Genomic DNA, 17,811 nt, shown 5'->3' with positions numbered 1-17,811 from the left:
ATTTCCTCCTCTTCTTCCTCCTCCTCTTTTTTATTTTATTTTATTTTGCTTCATTAGCACTCATTCACAATAGTCTTTGTGACATCAAAGATCTGGAATATGTGTTATTTTTTTCTAAGGTATTAAAATAAACATATAACTGCTAAAATTAAAACCTTCATCTCCCAGCACTGAGGCAGGTGGATCTTTGTGAGTTCAAGGCCAGCCTGGTCTACACAGTGAACTCCAGGACAGCCAGAGCTGCATATTGAGGTCCCATCTCAAACAAAAACAAGATTCCTTCTTGGCATTTGGCTAAGATCAATACAGAGCTTGTGAGCCAGATGTGTGGTCATTGCACCAAGACATCACCAAGCACCTGCTCTGTGTGGCCCAGGCTGAGCTCACTACAAGATTGGTATGGCTTCTCTGCCAAAGGTACCATCCCATAGAAGGCTGCCAAAGATTGCTTCTCGGCCTTTTGGCTAAGATCAAGTGAAGGCTGCCAAAGATCCTCCGCTCACCCTCCAAATACATCAGAAGCAAAACCCGCTGACTGGTCAGAGCCTAGACTGTGAACGGTGGGTGGGGTTGGCCGAGGAGGGCCACCTCTATTCTATAGAACAAGGACTCTCAAACTTCAGGGTGCTTCTGTGTTATTTGGGAGTGTGCAAGGGGGCAAGGAAACTGAGTCAGCTTGCCGAGTGTTGGACCACACTCCTATAACATTGCAGTGGGTTTCTTAGGCCCAGAGTGGGACCCAGGAGCTGCATTTTCAAGAAATGACCCAGGAACTCAGCGACCTCCCCCACCGTCAGTGGTTCTGACTTAGGTGACCTTTGAGTCACACTTTGTGTACTTCATCCCACACTCAAAAGGCCCAACACCCAATGCCTTCCCCTCTAGCACGCTCAGCTGTGTGGCCTTGTCTCAGACACTTAGCCTTTCTGTGCCTGATGAGGACAATGTTGGTGGCAGTGATGAGCTGTGGAACACAGAGGTCTTTGAGGGCATGCTCATGGGGGAGAAGTCCTAGAAAGAATCAGAGCAGGAGGTGGTGAAATGTGGTGGCTTGCTTCCTTAAATGGTTGGGCATGTGGACCATACACAGGAAGGTTGTGAACATCCTTGTTTCAGGCTCTGTGTCAGCAAGACCCTCCATTATAGGTCCCATGCTCTTGGTGACTCCATCGCCTCTCAGCCCTCCATAAAAATGGCTGGGCCCAAGGGATCCCTTGCTCCCCTCACCTCTGACTCCCCAGTGCCCTATCCAGCTCCTCCATGAAGTAGTAGTCAGCCTAACCCTGTCTCTGCTGGTCCCTTGCAGATGTCCTGGCGACCGCAGTACCGAAGTTCCAAGTTTCGGAACGTGTACGGGAAAGTGGCCAACAGGGAGCACTGCTTTGACGGGATCCCCATCACCAAGAACGTCCACGACAACCACTTCTGTGCAGTCAATGCCCGCTTCCTGGCCATAGTCACTGAGAGTGCAGGAGGTGGTTCCTTCCTCGTCATCCCCCTGGAGCAGGTAAGTGGCCCTGGTTGCCCTGGGAACAAGGCTGGACCAGAAGGCCTGAGATCTGTTTTTTTGTGCATCTGGATGGGCCCCTGCCTAGAGGACTGGATCACACCTGTCTCTGGGGACAGCTTGGGTCCCGTCATTCTATCTCAGTGACCTGGTATAGAGCTGGAGGAAAGACAGCTGTGGTACTTTTGGATCTGCAAACACTTATACACTGTACACTTAGGGAACCGCCTTCTGCTGGGAGGCTGCCCACCATCTGCTGGGCTCCGGTGCCCATTTCCTGCCTGGAGGCTTTCACCTCCAGGCTGCTTACGTGACTGCCACAGGTGAAACCCACAAAGCTTACTGCTGAGAGATTTTGTCTACGTAGCCGTTCAGGCACAGTCCCAGGAGGCCCGTGGGAGGTCACGAGCCTCAGGCAAAGTGCTTGCTGTCAGTTTCTCTTGTTTATGCCTGAGTTCCCATTCCTAGCCTGACTCATCCCAGCTCCGGGAGGAGGTGCTCACAGAAGAAAACACTGGTTCTAGAAATGCAGTCAGCTGGCAGGGGACCATTCCCAGGCTTTCTTCCCCCGGAGGGAGCACAACTTTGGGGATGCATAAGGCAGGTATCTTTCCCACCACAGGGCCAGCTCCAGTGTCCCTGAGGATAGAGCTAGATCTCAGAAAGGTCTAAGGAGCAGTGACTTAGAGGTTGGAGGTATGGGCCTTCTCTCCCACTTGCCAGCCAAGTGGCCTTCTGGGTGTCTCTCAACATTTCTGCTCTTCGTTTCCCTGTACTGATAAAGCAGGGTCACGTCTCCTCCTGCATTGGCCACATGGGTCTCAAGTAGGACCAGGCATGACATTGTCCAGGAGCTGCACTGCAGAGGTATCTTGGTGACAGTCTCGGTAGAGACGGATTGCTGTTTCCTTAATAAAGTTGCCAGCTCTGCTTGTGGATTTCCGAGATGCAGCTTCCTTCACTTTCCAAACCAGATCAGGTCTCTCTCTGTTCTGGGAACTAGCTCAGCTCCAGGCATGTGGTCCTCCGGGACGGATGGGACAAAACGACTGCCTGCACCGTGCCTCGTTCTGTCTCATAACTCACAAGAGTCAGCACTTGGTATCTTTTTGTACAACAGTTCTAGATGGAGTGAAGATACGAATGCTTAAGGCGGGGGAGGGGCAAGGGCTAGGGAAGGGAGGGGAGGAGAGGAGAGATCCTGTACAGCTATAATTCCAGAACCTGGGAGGTTGAAGCAGGTACATAAGTAAGACTTTTTTTTATCAAAGGAAGGGAGGGAGGGAGGCATAGAATAAAGAAGAGTGCTAGTATGTATCAGAAAAAAAGTAGAAAACCTTTTTAAAGGTTTTTTTTAATATTAATTTTAAAATTATATTTATTACTTTGTGTCTGTGTGCGTGTATGTGATGTAAGAATGTATGTATGTATGTAAGGTGTGTGTGTGTGTGAGTGTGTGTGCGTGTGTGTCTATGTCTGTATCTGTGTTGTGTGTATATGATGTATGTGTGCATATTTTGTATATATGTATGTGTGTGCAGTATGTATATCTGTGTGTGATATGTGTATATGTGTATGGTGTGCATATGTGTGATGTGTTAGCGGCATGTATGGATATATGGTCTGTGTATATGTGTGGTATGTGTATATGTGTATATATGTGTGATGTGTTAGCGGAGTGTGTGTGTGTGTGTGTGTGTGTGTTAGCATTTGTGCCACGATGCATGTGTGGGGTATAGGTCCAAGGTGACAAATTCAGGTCATCAACAGTTGGCAGCAAGCCCCTTCATCCACTGAGTCACCTCACTGGCACTCCCATCTCACTGGGAGAACTCTTTAAAAATCATGCTGTGTGGAAAGGTTTGGTATGGCAAAGCATCTCCCCAAACCATGAGGGAAGCGACTGATACAAAAGGATGTTTTTCTAAACAACTAAATCCCTGTACCACAATGAGACGCTAAACAAAGTTAAAAGGAAACGCATGCTTGAGCAGAATCTTTTTAGTACATAACAAATGAAAGGTTGTATTTGGAACATAGAAAGTTCCAGAAAAATCAGTACAAAAGGAAAGTGGACAAAAGACCTGCAAAAGCAATTCACAGAAGCTGAACATTTCATAGAGAACGAGGAAGGTTGTGGAGTATGTGAGAACAGGCATACAGCCCTGTGAGGAGAGAGCGTAAGTAAGGTGCCAGGAGGTGCCAGGCGACCCCATTCAACTCTGAAGACACATGGCTACCAGCCAGCATTCCATCACTGGAATCTGTCCAGCTGGATTGTCCTCCGGAGCATATAGAGTGTTAGCAGACAGATGTGGAAGCACTGGGATCCCAGCACTGGGGGAGCAGAGCTGTCTCAGGGTCACCTTTGGGCTGCATACCAAGTTCCAGACCAGCCAGGACCATAGCAACGGACAACCTAACAAACGAGTAAATAAGATGTCACCCATGGTAACACACATCTAGAATCCCAGGGCTCAGGAGGCTGAGGCAGGAGGGTCACATGTCCAAGGCCACCCTGAGCTACACAGGGAAGCATTCAAATATTTGCAGAATTTTTTTTTTTTAAAATTTTGAAACAGGGTCTCACTCTGTGTAATTATGGCTGGGCAGGATTTTCTTTATGTGAACCAGACTGATCGACTCTCATTGATCTACTGGGTTTAAAGTTGTGTACAGCTTGTTTGCAGCATTTTTAACCTCCAGACGTCATTGTCATTGTTGTCATCGTCATCGTTGTCATCATCGTCATCATCATCATCATCATCATCATCATCATCATCATCATCAATTTTCACCAGTTTGAGGGGGTGGGGAACTGGACCTAGCATGGGCTTTTGAAACCCCAAAACCCACACCCACACATCCTTTGATAAGGCCTATTTCAACAAGGTCACACCTACTCCTAATCCTATCAAAGAATGCCACTCCCTGGTGATTAAGCATTCAAATATATGTGCTTGTGGGAGCCATTCTTATTCAAACCACCACACGCTGCTTAAAAGCTTCCAAATTCTGTATTCTGTACAGAGAAGTTGCCCTCCCTGAAAACTGATACACACACACACACACACACTCTTACACACACACACACACACACACACACACACACACACACGCCCCTCTCAACTTCATCTGTTCACCTTCTTGGGGTACCACTCACAGGGAGCGGGTACCCTGATCCACAGGCATGCTATAATAGTGAAAATTTCCATGCACCCTGCAGGCCCGGCGTGGATGACAGACGAGGAGTTCTAAAAGGCTCTCCTGTGCATGGGTTATATCTGTCATCATTTAGCATGTTCATCACAAGCATGAAATGTCTGGGGCTGGGGACATCGCTCAGCTGGCAGACTGCCTGTCTAGCATGCAGGAGGCCTTGGTCTCAATACCTAGTGCTGCACAGACAAAATGTGGTGCTCACACCATAGACTGCGCACACCATAGACTGCTCACACCATAGACTGCTCATACCATAGACTTGTAATCCCGGTTCTCAAGATGCTGGAGGATCAGAAGTTCAAAGCCATTCTCTGCACAGAAAGAGTTTGAGACTACCCTGGGCGATATGAGGCCCTGTCTCTAAAACTAGAATCTCTAAAATATGCATCAACGAAGTAAAGTCATAGCAAATTCATTCCACATATTCCCAGAAGACGTATTTTTATGAAAAATAATGTCTGAATGAGAAATAATATTTTCTAAGGCTGAAATAGTTAGCGAGAGGTTAGGAGTGGGTGGTGAGCCTAGCATGTAGAAGGCTCTTGGTTAGATTCTCAGCACTGGAAAACAAAAGTGAGTGAGAAGAATGGGATCGGTTTCTACTTTCCAAAATCCGTCTGGCTTGAGGGAGCACAGCTGGACTCACATCTGCTTCTGCATTCAGCCTGTGGCTGTATTACATGAGAAGTTGCCAAAAGAGTAAAAAATGAAAACATACCACACGCTCCTGAGAGACCAGACAAGCAGGAGTGGGGTGTTTCCGCGCTGCACTGAAAGTAGGTTTGATTTCATGAATTCCCTAAAAAGTCTTGCTTTTTATTTTATTTATTTATGGGAGGGGCCCGCAAGTGCCGTGTGGTGTGCGCGTGAAGGTTAAAGGACGATCTACCGCGGCTGGTTTTCTTCCGACATCGCGTGGGCCCAGAAATCGAGCTCAAGCGCCGTGACCAGCTACGACATCTAGTTGGTCCCTGGGAAGGGCTTGAAGAGCCCAGTGGACCCCAGATCACATTTTGGAAATTGCCCATTCAGAAGGACGCTCTGTGATCTGTGAAAAAGCACGCTTGGTCTCATTAGAAACACCAGCGTCCTAGTGACAGTGGTGCACGCCTTTAATCCCAGCGCCTGGGAGGCAGAGGCAGGGGAACCGCTGTGAGTTTGATGCCAGCCTGGTCTCCAGAGTGAGTTGCAAGGCAGCCAGGGCTACACAGAGAAAACCCTCTTTCAGGAAGGGGGAAAAGAACAACAACACAACCACCACCACCACCACCACCACCACAACCACAACCACCACCACCACCACCACCAAAATGCACTCTGTGTCTAGAAAAACCAAAAGGACGTTACTCAGTGATGAGTTCTACTTTCTAAATTTTCTTCTTTCTCTCTGACATTGGTTTATAATGAACACTTAAAGCATTCTGAGTAGAAAAAGCATCGTATAGGGGAGAGAAATGGAGAGCTGAGAATAACAACTCAGCTGGGTGCGTGTGCCTGGCACGCAGGAGGCCCTGGTCCAGCTCTTGGTGGTACATGGGAGATGGAAAAGTTCAAAATCACCCTCACCTACATAACAAGTTTGAAGCCAGCCTCTGGGAATTCAGAGACGTCAACCCCATCTTCCATTCGTGAAAGCTGAGGCTGCAGAGACAACAGGAGCTGGATCCGAGGTCAGCTTCCAGCCCAGGCAGAAGCTGGCCAAAGCCAGCTCTCCTCCTGCATCCACAGTGGGCAGTGCTGTGGTGCTGAGTGCTGATGGACAGGTCCTTTTGGCTCTGGGTGGGCCTGGAGGAGGGGTCGGTCTTTCTGGACTCTTGTTCAGCCTCTGCTGTGGTAGCCAGCCCTTGATGTTTTCCTAGTTAACATGCAGCTCCCCGCTCCCACCTCTCAGGAGTGGAATGTTAAGCTGCAGATGGACCAGTAGTCAGCACCCTGATTGCCTGGCACAGCTGTTGGGGCTTTATGAATATTGCAGGACCTAGGCACTGTGCCCCGCACCTCATTAACCATCCAGCAACCCAGTGCCTCGCCCCTTTCTTGCTGCACTCTCCAAGGCTAAACCAAGCCCCAAGATGACCAGGGCTGGAAGCACAGGTCCCTGCCAGCCACCAAGTGTCAGCTGGAGGGATGGAGGACCTTAGCCTGGATGCCAAGTGTCTAATGCCCCATAGCTAAGCAGGAGCTGTACAGCAGTCACCAGTGCTTTTCAAGAGTGTAACACACAGTGAAAATGTCATTGTTTTTTTTCCATTTTACAGAGGAAGAGACAGAGGCACAGAGAAATGGACTCCCCGATTCCACACAGTATACAAGTATCACAGCTCACATGTAAACTCCCAGATCTCCAAGATGCATGCCCAGTCACCTCACAGAGAGCTAGAAAGCACTTTTGCACTCTAGGCCTGTATTAATGTGATTTCAATACAGTGGCTCTACCGAAGCCACTGAGTAAAAACAGGAGTTGAATTGAGCTGTTGGGGAAGCCAGAGGACTCTGGTCTCCAAATATGAATGCACTTTCCCGTGATAGCTCAGGTGTGTATATTCTATACCAGAACAGAGGCAGTCTTTTCACCCATGCCAAACTTTCGTTGTGCCCTCTGGGCAGGTTGTCAGCCTTGTCTCTGAGTCTGTCTTGTTATCTCTTTCTTCGTATTTGTGTACCTTATGAATCTCTCTCTTGCCAGGCAATGTTGGCACTTACCTTTAGTCCCAGCACTCAGGAGGCAGAGGCAGGCAGATCTCTGAGTTTGAGGCCAGCCTGGTCTACAGAGCTAGTTCCAGGACAGCCAGGGCTACACAGAGAAGCCCTGTCTTGGGGGAGATGGGAGTCTCTCTCCTATCTCTTTCTTCATTTCCCCTATTATTGTCTCTGTGAATCAGGGATTTCCAAATATCCAAGGCCACTGAGTCTCACGTTCCTCCTGAGCTGTTTACAATGTGTATGTGCGGGTTCCTTCCTGCAATATGAGGTACAGATGTGATCCTATAATGTACAGTACAAATGTCCCTGTCACTGTTACTCTAGGGAGCCAGGGGACCAGGTGGGGGATAAAGCACTGATGCCAATTGGCAAGGAGAGACAGGGAAGGGGTCCTGGAGAGGAGAAGACAGATCAATTGACTTAATTCCTTCAGCCCCAGGGTCCTCAGGACTATGCTGGGAGTCTTGAATTCACGTGCCACCAGGTCTGGTCTTCCAAAGGCCCTGTGGGTATCCCGTAGGTGGATCTGGTGGGCGGGTCTCACCAGATGGATCGTGCACCTGGCTCCAGGCATCACTGTCCATCAGGTGGTTGAGCGTTCTTGTTTGAATAGGTAGTGCTCCCTCTAGTGTATAAAAATGGTGGGGTGTGATTGCACCCTCCGTCCACGGGAGCCTCTGGCTGACATAGTCTCAGCTGTCATTCATCCCTGGGTGGGGCCAAACTCACAGCTTCACTGCCTCCTGCCCATCACGCCCTGGCTCAGTCTGCTGAGAAGTTGCTTCCTTCTGGTCTTGGGTTATCAGGGAAATACAACCCACAAGCTATGCCCTGGGTTTCACTGGCCTAAGTCAGCTTGGACTATGTCACAGGATAGTCCTGCCTCTATCTCGAGAGTGCTGACATTATAGGTGTAGCACACGGGGCCTGGCTGCGTGGCCTCCTCTTGCCTTTTCTCTGTCTGCGATCTCTGGAGGAAGCACAATCTACCTGCAGTAGGAGGTCGGCAGAACTCTGGAGCAGGGGAGCAGCTCAGGGTGGCTCCAGGGACAGAGGTACCTGATTCAGTCTCTGCCATGCCATTCAGATGCTGTGTGACCTCCAGAGTCACTTCCTATGCCCTGGTTCTTCTACCCAGAATTGATAAGGTTGGACCCCATGGTCTATAGAGCTCAATGTAGCCCTTACATTCTGGCACTTGCTAACCCCATTTTATTCAAACCTGTCCCCGAGAGTTGGTGTTGTGCGGTAAATGATGGTTGCTCCCTCTCAAGACCCGTCTCAAATGCCAGCTCTGTAACACCTTTGCCAGCTCAATACCCAGCTACAGATAGCCAGTCTCCCCTGCTAGAGCACTTGCCTGAGTCTTTATTCACCATATAGTTATACTATCCACCCACCCATCCACCCACCCCTCCATCCAGACCCACCCAACAAACACTTATTTAGCACCCACTATATCTCAGTCACTGCTCTTGCCCAGACTTGGTGGCACATGCCTTTAATTCCAGCGTTCAGAAGGCAAGCAGATCTCTGTGAGTCTGAGGCTAGCCTGATCTACAAAGTGAACTCCAGGCCAGGATAAGACCCTGCCAAAACCAAACAAGCAACAGTTCCTACACTGGGGATGAACGTAACCAAGGCCGAGTCCCTGTCCATATGCAGTTCACAGTCTAGTTGGCTGCCTTGGGGCTGAGGACATGTGTGGTTTGCACAGCGGCAAAGGGCCAGCTCTGGATGGCACATTGGACTGACCTGAGGCTGGACCCAGAGGCATGGTCCCTACCACCCCTTACAGACTGCCTGGTGACCCAGCATGGAGTCACCTAAAAGTCATTGATCGGGCCAGCTCCTTGGCTCAGAGCTGAGATGCCCATCCTACTGCCAAGGGCCACAGTGAGGTATCAGCCTTCCTGCTACCCAAACCTTCTCTCCCTTTCCAGATTGTCGTAGCTTACCCCACCTCCCCTAAAATGAGCTCTGAACTGCTTCCCACTGAGACAGTCACCCACTCCCACTCTCCTTTCTCCAAGGGAATTCAGAGATCTTTTCCAAATCCATTTCCCCTTCTTTCCTCAGTCACCCTTTGTTCTTCAAGCCGCCTTCCTTCCTCTTGGTGCAATTTGCATCTCAAAGCTTGTGACAGGCTGAGTACAGTAGGTGACTTTGGGAAAGGGGGAGACTTGGAGAGAGAGAGAGAGAGAGAGAGAGAGAGAGAGAGAGAGAGAAGTTCCAACTTTACTGCTTTCGTCTGAGGCCTGAGATTGACAGCTTTGTGTTTTTCCCTTTTTTGGAAGTATAGCTGCTTATTTGAGGGGGTGGGGAGTGAAGGCAAGCCCTTCCTCAGAGAAGGAAGTGTCTCACATTCGTTTTATTTCAAAGTTATGTGAGATGAGGTACTCTCTGGAATTGGGGGGTCCCTAAGCCAGGGATGCAGCATGGCTAGAGAGTATTGAGGTAAAGTCTGAGAATTCGTCTGCTGAGCCGGACCCTGCACTAAAGGGTCTTCCAATCCGCATAAAGCCAAAACCTAGAAATAATAGCACCTGGTTCCCAAGGACCGTGAACCTGCAGTGCTGAATCTAGAATTTGGATACTCCCTCAGCCCAGGTCTCAGGCCTGGACCGTGAAGCCTTTTGCTCATCTGATCTGCTCCCCATTTTCTGAGGCATTTGAGGGAAGGGTCATAGCCCCAACTCCTAATTGTATAACCCTGACCACTCTGCCTCAGTTTCCCTGTGTGTAAAACCCGGTGTTCCTTGTTTCTCAGTGTGTCCTGATGATTAAATGGGGTGTTATATAAAATGTCTGACACACTGTCTGCCGTACGTACAGCGTGTGCTCAATAACCAGGAACTACCGCAATGCAAAAGGCTTCTATCTGCTCATCCTGTCTCCCAGCAATGGCCACAAAGCTTTGGTGGGCTTTGAAGCATGCAGCCAGTAAGGGGGAGGCCTGTCCCGAACAGTCCCCGAGGATCTCCGTCCATGGGAACTCACCTCCCAGAGAAGCATACACACGAGTGTATCCATTTTTGTCTGAAGGGGAATTGCAAAGAGGGTGTTAAGGGCTCAAATGTCATGGCTGCTGGAAATGGAAGGTTCCAGGAGCCTGGTGGTGCCCCTGAAAGGCCAGCTTCTCTGAGGACGGACTGCCTGGCTGCCTGGCTTACAAGGGATAAAGCACAGAAGGGCTGTAGCACAGCCTCTGAATGTGCAGTCCTCAGGCTATGCATCCATTGTATTGCAAGATAAACTCGGGGTGGGTGGGAGATAAGGGGTGGGGTCAGAGCCTTTTCAAAGAGGGAGGCCAACCCTGCCTGAATCTGACCTGAGTTGGAAATTCTCTCAGTTCGGAGATAGCTGGATGCTGCAGGATCCTCCCCATGCACCTTAGATTCCCAACCCTAGGTTGAGACAGATACAAAAGCCGCAGGGGACCTGATAGTCACTTCTCTAAGGAACTCACAGCTGGGACAAATTTTGACCCCCCCCAGAGGTGCGTGCTGCTGAAGTGGGCATCGCACACCTGGGGACTCCCCGTCTTCTTTCCAGGAATTCTGTCTTTGATCCCTTCTTAGAGTTCCAAGTCCCTCTACAAAGGTGTTAGGGTACCATCCTCCCCAGGGACATGCACTAGGTTAAGGTCAGGAGTCCTAACGGAGTTGCTGATGAAATTCCAGACGGCAGTGAATTGTGCCACATGGGGCAGCCATCGCTGTCCCCTGGGAGAGACAGAGAACATGCATTCACACACACTCACCACCAACCACTCAGTGGTTTCAGTTTCTCCTCCCGGAGTTTCAAGGAACAAAAGTGACATAGGGTTTACCCAGATGGGGAAGGGACTGCACATCTTCCCAGGGCCCCATGGGCCCTGAGGCCTCAGCAAGACTTCTTACCCAGTTCCTTCCCTGTCAGCGAACAATGGCTGCCTGTGTTCCTCTCCTGGGAACTCCCAGGCCCAGGGCTAGCCTGGGGACACTTTCCATTTCCGGATGCCCCTCCTCAGGCCCCTGCCCCTGCCCCCACTTCTACCCCAAGGCTTTTAAAGTCATCTTGACATGTGGGGGAGAAGAATGGGTCACTGCATCCACAGCCTCTCAAAATAAATGCTGGCTCTGCAGCATCAGCTCACAGAGCTCTCTTGATTCTCCTCTGCCCCCCTCCCAGTTGTACTCATCAAAGACCTTGATTTTAGTTGCTAAGCAACCTGTGCCTAAATTTCCAAGTGGGTCTTCAGGTGAATACACGAGGAAGAAGACGGGGAAGCAGTGTTTAAAGTGATACAGTTTATGTGTGGAGATGCCAAGGCCCTGAGAGGGTGAGAGACTTGGCGGAGGGTGCACAGCTGGTTAGTCTGTGTAGGGGTGAGGGGTGAGTGTTTGCGTATGTGTGGAAGCCAGGTATCTTCCTCAGCTACACACACACACACACACACACACACACACACACACACACACACACACAAACGGGAGCCGGAGCTCAGGCTAGACTCACTAGCTAGGAAGCCCCAGGAGGTCTCCTGTTTCTGCTTTTCTAGCTCTAAGATTACAAGTGCTCACCACCACTTCCAATGGTCATGTGGGGCTTGAACCCGGGTTCTTGTGTTTTATGAACTCACTCATCTCCCCAGCCCCTGGCCTTTACTAAGAGAGGCACCTGGATGGCACCAGCCTTCCAGGGACCTTTCTTATAAAGTGCCATCCGCCTCAACAGGAAGCAGTGGGATGTGCCCAGTGGGAATCAGGCTTAGAAGATCCTTTGGCATTCTAAAGAACTTACAGATAACCAGAAGGAAAGAAACAGGCTCCGTTCAAGCCGCCATTACGCGTGTACCAGCCCAACGAACACACAGGGTAGCGCTTTAACTATAGTATGCTAAAGAATTCCAGGCCATCGGTAAGAGGCAGGGGCTTAGCTCAGTGGTAAAGTGCTTGCCTGGCCTGGTGTTTGTGATGCCTTGGGTCCAATCACTAACACCGACAACGGGGAGTGGGGGGGGGGGGCAGGCAGATAGCATAAACAGTATTTTGAAGCCATAGCAGAATATGATCTGAATATCTTATACTGCCTATCAATGGAAGTGTCACAGCCTCTGCTAATCTCAGAGGGTTGTTCCTATATTTATATATAAACATATATATGAGACTTCAGGGCTAGGCTTAAGAAAATACCTTCCATTTTCCTCAGAAAACGCATGGGCCTTAATGAGGAGTGTGTTTGTTGACCCACCTGAGTTAAATGCCCGGAAACAATCTCAGATAGGACATCCCTCAATCACACAAGGACGGCCAGAGATACCCTACATGAAGGATTGTGGGAAGGTAGCATGGATAGTCTCAGTGCCCCACACCCCAGGAGTGTCCCAAGATCAGAGTTGACCGGCAGTCAGGAAGCCTGACTTTTCTCTCGGGTTCTTTGGAGCCTTTATCCCTTGTGGGCTTCAATTTCCCTCTCCTGTAGAGTGAGCTGTGGTGGTCCTCCAGGGTCTTGCTGGCTCTGACATCCTGAGCCTTTCTCCTTCCCAGAGAGACAAAGCCCAGAAGCATGGGTGTCTGTGCACCCTGGACCGCTGAGTAAGAACAGCTGGGACCGGGCTGGCGGGCTCCCAATTGTTCAAGGGAGTGGAGGAGGGCTAGATAGGGGCCTCTCCAAAGCGACAGCTGGGTGAGCCTGGCTGGGGGCCTGGGCCACGCCTGCCATCTGGGCCTCCTTCCTGCCTTCCCTGCAGGGCAGTGGGAGTGTGGACCAGGCCAGGGCCAGACTGCAGCCTGGAGGAGAGGAGTGCCAGTCTGACGGCTTGTGGGTGTTAACTCTGTCGTCCAGGTCTCATACAATTCTGGAGAGGAAGGGACCCACAGTCCCAGGTGCAGTTAGGCCACTTGGTCAGTGAGCAACTTACAGGGACTGATCCTCTCCTTCCACTGGGTGGGTACCAGGAATCTAAGTCAAGTCATCAGGCCTGGCTGGAAGTGTGTTTATGGGCTCTGTCTCTTTGCACTGCCCTTCCCCACCAGGATCTACCTACAGAAGCTACCACCTGGAACCCCCGCTACGCACACACGAGGCCTGGTTTCCAGATACCAGAACCTTCATGCAGCTTAATCCTCAAAAGCAAAGCACTACACACACACACACACACACACACACACACACACACACACACACACACGGAGGGAGAGAGACAGAGACAGAGACAGTGACAATAGCTTGACTCGAATTTGTGTGTCTGTGTGTACTCATAGGTTGGCAAGATAGCTCATTGAGTTGAGTTCAATCCCTGGGACCCATATGGTAGAAGCAAAGAACTGATTCCTGAGAGCTGTCCTCTGACATCCTGACATCGCACTGTGGCCCAGGTGCCCACATCACACAAAATAAATGGACAAATACATGGGAAAAAACGAGTCAGATTTTTTTTTTTTTAAGCTCAGCGGAACCTCTACTCCAGGGTTGGAATCTTGAGTTTTCTCTGTATTTGCAGTTGCTGGCGGCACTCCCTTGTGACGCAGGTCTACTGCCACAGCAGCCCGCATCTTATGACCACCTAGGAGACTCCAGTGTAGCATGTGGCTAAGCTGTGATGTTCAGGGGGTCAGCATGCTACTGTGCAGCTCATGATGGGTGTCTGGCATGTAGAAGCACCTGCACATGTATGCTCTTTTTACACAGACATCTCGTTCTCTCTGCATCTTGCCTTCTTTCAAAGCGACACACCTGGGACATCATCAAATATCAATACAGTTTCCCTTCAGCTTTTACCTCAGCGTGAGGCTTCCCCATCTACGTGCCTATCTTGTGCCAGCCACGTTTGGATAACGATGGGTGACTAGATTGTTTTAGAGCCTTCACCATCCTGGCAGAGCTGAGAATGATTGTGAGCATGCCCCTTTGGCAGGCATGCAGATGTGTGTGGAGACTAAATCTTTTTTTCTTTTTTCTTAGATTTACTTATTTTATGTACAAATGTTCTGGGTACCACGGGCATGATGCCTGGTGCTTGCTTCAGGCAGAAGAGGGCGTTGGATCCTCTAGAACTTGAATTATAGATAGTTGTATGCTGCCTTGTGGGTGCTGGGAATCAAACCCAGGTCCCCTGTAAGAGCAAGGGCTCTTAACAGCTGAACCATCTCACCAGCCTGGACTGAATCTTTGCTGTTGGGTTGCCAGGAATATGCGCTTTCTCCCAGGAAATACACTCAGAACAATGTATGCCTATCACTTTAGCAGGGAAAGAAAGATTTCTTTTTCTTTGTTCCAGACAGGGTCTCTCTATGTAGTCCAGGTTGGCCTGGAACTCACAGAGATCCTCCTGCCTCTACCTCCCAAGTGCTGGGATTAAAGATGTGCGCCACCACACACTACCCAAAGAAAGGTTTCTTAACAAGACACAGAACGCAGTAACCACAAAAACACAAGTGGCACGTTGAGGAATTATCAAATTGTAAAGCATTCACATATCCAAAGAATTGCTGAGCTAGTGAGATGGGAGTGTGGCTCAGGTTAGGCATTGTACAGGAAGCTCTGGGTTCCATCCTACCCTGGGAGTGGTGGTCCCTGCCTGTAATCCCAGCACTTGAGAGGTGGAGGCAGGAGGATCAGAAGTTCAAAATCACCTGGGAGTGCAAGACCAGAGTTTATTAAGCAAGGTTGGTTTCTTTTTTTTTTTTTTTTTCTTTTTTTCGGAGCTGGGGACCGAACCCAGGGCCTTGTGCTTGCTAGGCAAGCGCTCTACCACTGAGCTAAATCCCCAACCCCGCAAGGTTGGTTTCTTAAGCTTCATGCAGGGGTAATATTCTACTGCCCAAACCCCAAAACGACCAGAATCCATGATAGATCACAGAAGTTTTTTTTTTTTTTTTTTTTTTTTCCCCTGGAGTTGGGGACCGAACCCAGGGCCTTGTGCTCGCTAGGCAAGCGCTCTACCGCTGAGCTAAATCCCCAACCCACAAAATGTTACAACTCCCCCCCCCTCCCCCCCGGCTGGGGACCGAACCCAGGACCTTGCGCTTCCTAGGTAAGTGCTCTACCACAGAGCCAAATCCCCAACCCGATCACGGAAGTTTTAAATGGGCCAAAGTGTCCAGGTCAGGAGTTGGGAGGAGACTTAAATGGTCCTTGCGTACACATGGGCATCTCTGTATTCAGTAGGCCTGGGAAATGGTGCTTCTCAGAGTGGCTTCTGGGAGCTTGTGTCCAGCTGAGACGAGCAGCTCTTTCTGTGAGTTTAAGCAGCTCATTTAAGCTTATGCACTTTGACCATCCTTGTTCACCAGAAAAATGCAAATCAAGAACCAAGTTCCTGCCGCACATGCACCACTCTGGAGCAAATGTACCTGTTTAGGCATTTTAACTTGGTTTATTCTGAGACAGGATCTCAGGCAGCACAGTCTGGCCACAAACTCTGTGTGGCCGAGGCTACCCTTGAATACCCTGACCCTCCTGCCTGTTTCTCCTGCTGGGATTTCAGATGGGTTTCACCACACTAGGCTCCCTGGATAATTGTACTGAGGGGTTGTCAGCTCAGGGTTTAAGTGAAGGAAAAAGGTGACTGACCCTATGGTACAGAACAACTTGCCTGGCTGAATTTTTCCTTTTGTAGTATATTAAAAACTCTCCATATATCTTTTTTTAAAATAAGTTGTTATTCAGTATCTGTGCATGGGGTGGGGGCGGCAGGTGCATGTGGCCAGAAGTATAGAGGCCAGAAGAGGATGTGGGTGTCCTGTATTTCCATTCTTACTTTTATTCTCTTGAGACAGGTTCTCTCACAAATTTGGGGCCAGGCTGGTAGCCAGCAAGTTCTGGTTATCCTTCTGTCTCCAAGTGCACCCATACATACCGCTGGGGTTACAGGCCTGAGAGTGGCCACATCTGGCTTTTTACGTGGGTGCTCAGAATTTGAACTCAGGTCCGCATGTTTGCACAGCAAATTTTCTTACCCACTGAGCCATCTCCCCAGCCCCATATAAGTCTTATACACTCCTTGCTACATGCCTTTGCCATTTGGTTGTCTTTTATTACTATATCTACTCATTGGTGATTGCATCTTTAAAGCCACAGGTAGAAGTACACTAGTATTAATATGTTGCTGGGTTTACCAATTGTTTACAGTAATTTTGTGTGGTTTCTTTGAGTTTTCTCTGGATCCTGGCATTTGCAAGCAGAGACAGCTCTGCCTCTTCTCGAACTTTTATCATCGTTTCCTTTCCTAATTGCATTGGCTGGTGTCTCAAGCACTGTGTTCCCAACTTTGCTTGAAATGCATTTTTATCCGTCAGGCATGGGTGAGGAAGATGGATACGCACCACAACATTTTGTCGTCGATGTTTCAAGCACGCTGTGATGTCTGAATGATTTTATAGTGAGCACCATCTAAATTCTACCTTAAACAATTTTCTATACTTGTCAGGGACGGGTGACAATGTGTTTGAAGAGAGGCAGTCTTTTTTCAATTATTATTATCATTATTTATTTATTTTACCTGTCTGTGTGTGTGTGTGTGTGTGTGTGTGTGTGTGTGTGTGTGTGTGTGACTGTATGCATGAGGAGGTCAGAGGACAGCTGTGGAAACCAGTTCTCTCCTTCACTCCAGGGGTGAACCTTCATCTATGTCATCTCACCCTCCCAGAGGTAGGGTCTTAAAGAAGTCTCCTTAGGGACATTTCCTATGTTGACAAAGTCCTGGCACATGACAAGTCATCAGGCTTTGCTCAAATATGTGGGTACCAAGTGATGCCGTGGGGAGCTTCGTGCTTTGCCCTGGGAATGGAAGGTATTGGTGGTGCTAGAAGTAGAGAGGCTGGACTTAGAACAAGATGGGGTGAAATGATATTCAGGAGACAGGGCATGAAGGAACCTTGCCCTCCCTGAAGTACTCTGAGCTCCTGCACAGTCGGGGGGGGGGGTGTTGGGGGAGTGGGCATGGAACATTCCAGAAGATCAGCCCTCTCTGGACAGCTGGTGGGAACTTCCTGTCTTCATTTGCTTCCCTTCCCCTGTGCCTCCCCAGCCGATTCTTTTGGCAGAATCCCAAAGGCAAGGAAGTGGCCTTGCAGCCTCTCTTAGTGAAGTCCCGATGACTCGCGTGTGTGGCATGCAGGTGTGGAGTTAGCGTGTTAGTGTTGGAGGATGATGAAGACCCAGAGGAGCTTTCCACCTCTCCAGCCCTGTAATGGACAAGTGGCCTCACCGTGGTTCCAAACTCTTGACACTGAGACACCATGTTGACATCCAAAAAGTCCACATTCAAGGGTTGCCCAATTGAGTTACATAAAAAAATAAAATCATTCTGGGAGGTAGTGGTGCTTACCTTTAATCCCAGTGCCTGGGAAGCAGAGGCAGGGCAGATTCTGAGTTCAAGGCCAGCCTGATCT

The 17,811-nt window shown here is 49.5% G+C and overlaps 1 protein-coding gene and 1 long non-coding RNA gene across 2 annotated transcripts in view; one reads left to right on the top strand and one right to left on the bottom strand.

The window, feature by feature from the left end:
• The window catches only part of Coro2b (coronin 2B), a 110,411-nt gene that overhangs the window by 44,920 nt on the left and 47,680 nt on the right, over window positions 1–17,811 (top strand). The window contains exon 2 of the mRNA NM_001427032.1: window positions 1,307–1,507. Within this exon, the coding sequence (NP_001413961.1) occupies window positions 1,307–1,507 (201 nt within the window). The remainder of the gene's footprint in view (window positions 1–1,306; window positions 1,508–17,811) is intronic.
• Window positions 3,494–6,456, bottom strand: LOC134480066 (uncharacterized). Its single transcript, XR_010054202.1, has 2 exons — window positions 6,296–6,456; window positions 3,494–3,926 (listed from the first exon to the last, which is right to left on the bottom strand). It is a non-coding gene; the product is annotated as an uncharacterized LOC134480066 (long non-coding RNA).

The sequence above is a fragment of the Rattus norvegicus genome, chromosome 8 (assembly GCF_036323735.1).
Source record: "Rattus norvegicus strain BN/NHsdMcwi chromosome 8, GRCr8, whole genome shotgun sequence".
Lineage (NCBI taxonomy): Eukaryota > Metazoa > Chordata > Mammalia > Rodentia > Muridae > Rattus > Rattus norvegicus.
This window is presented reverse-complemented; position numbering and strand designations above follow the sequence as displayed.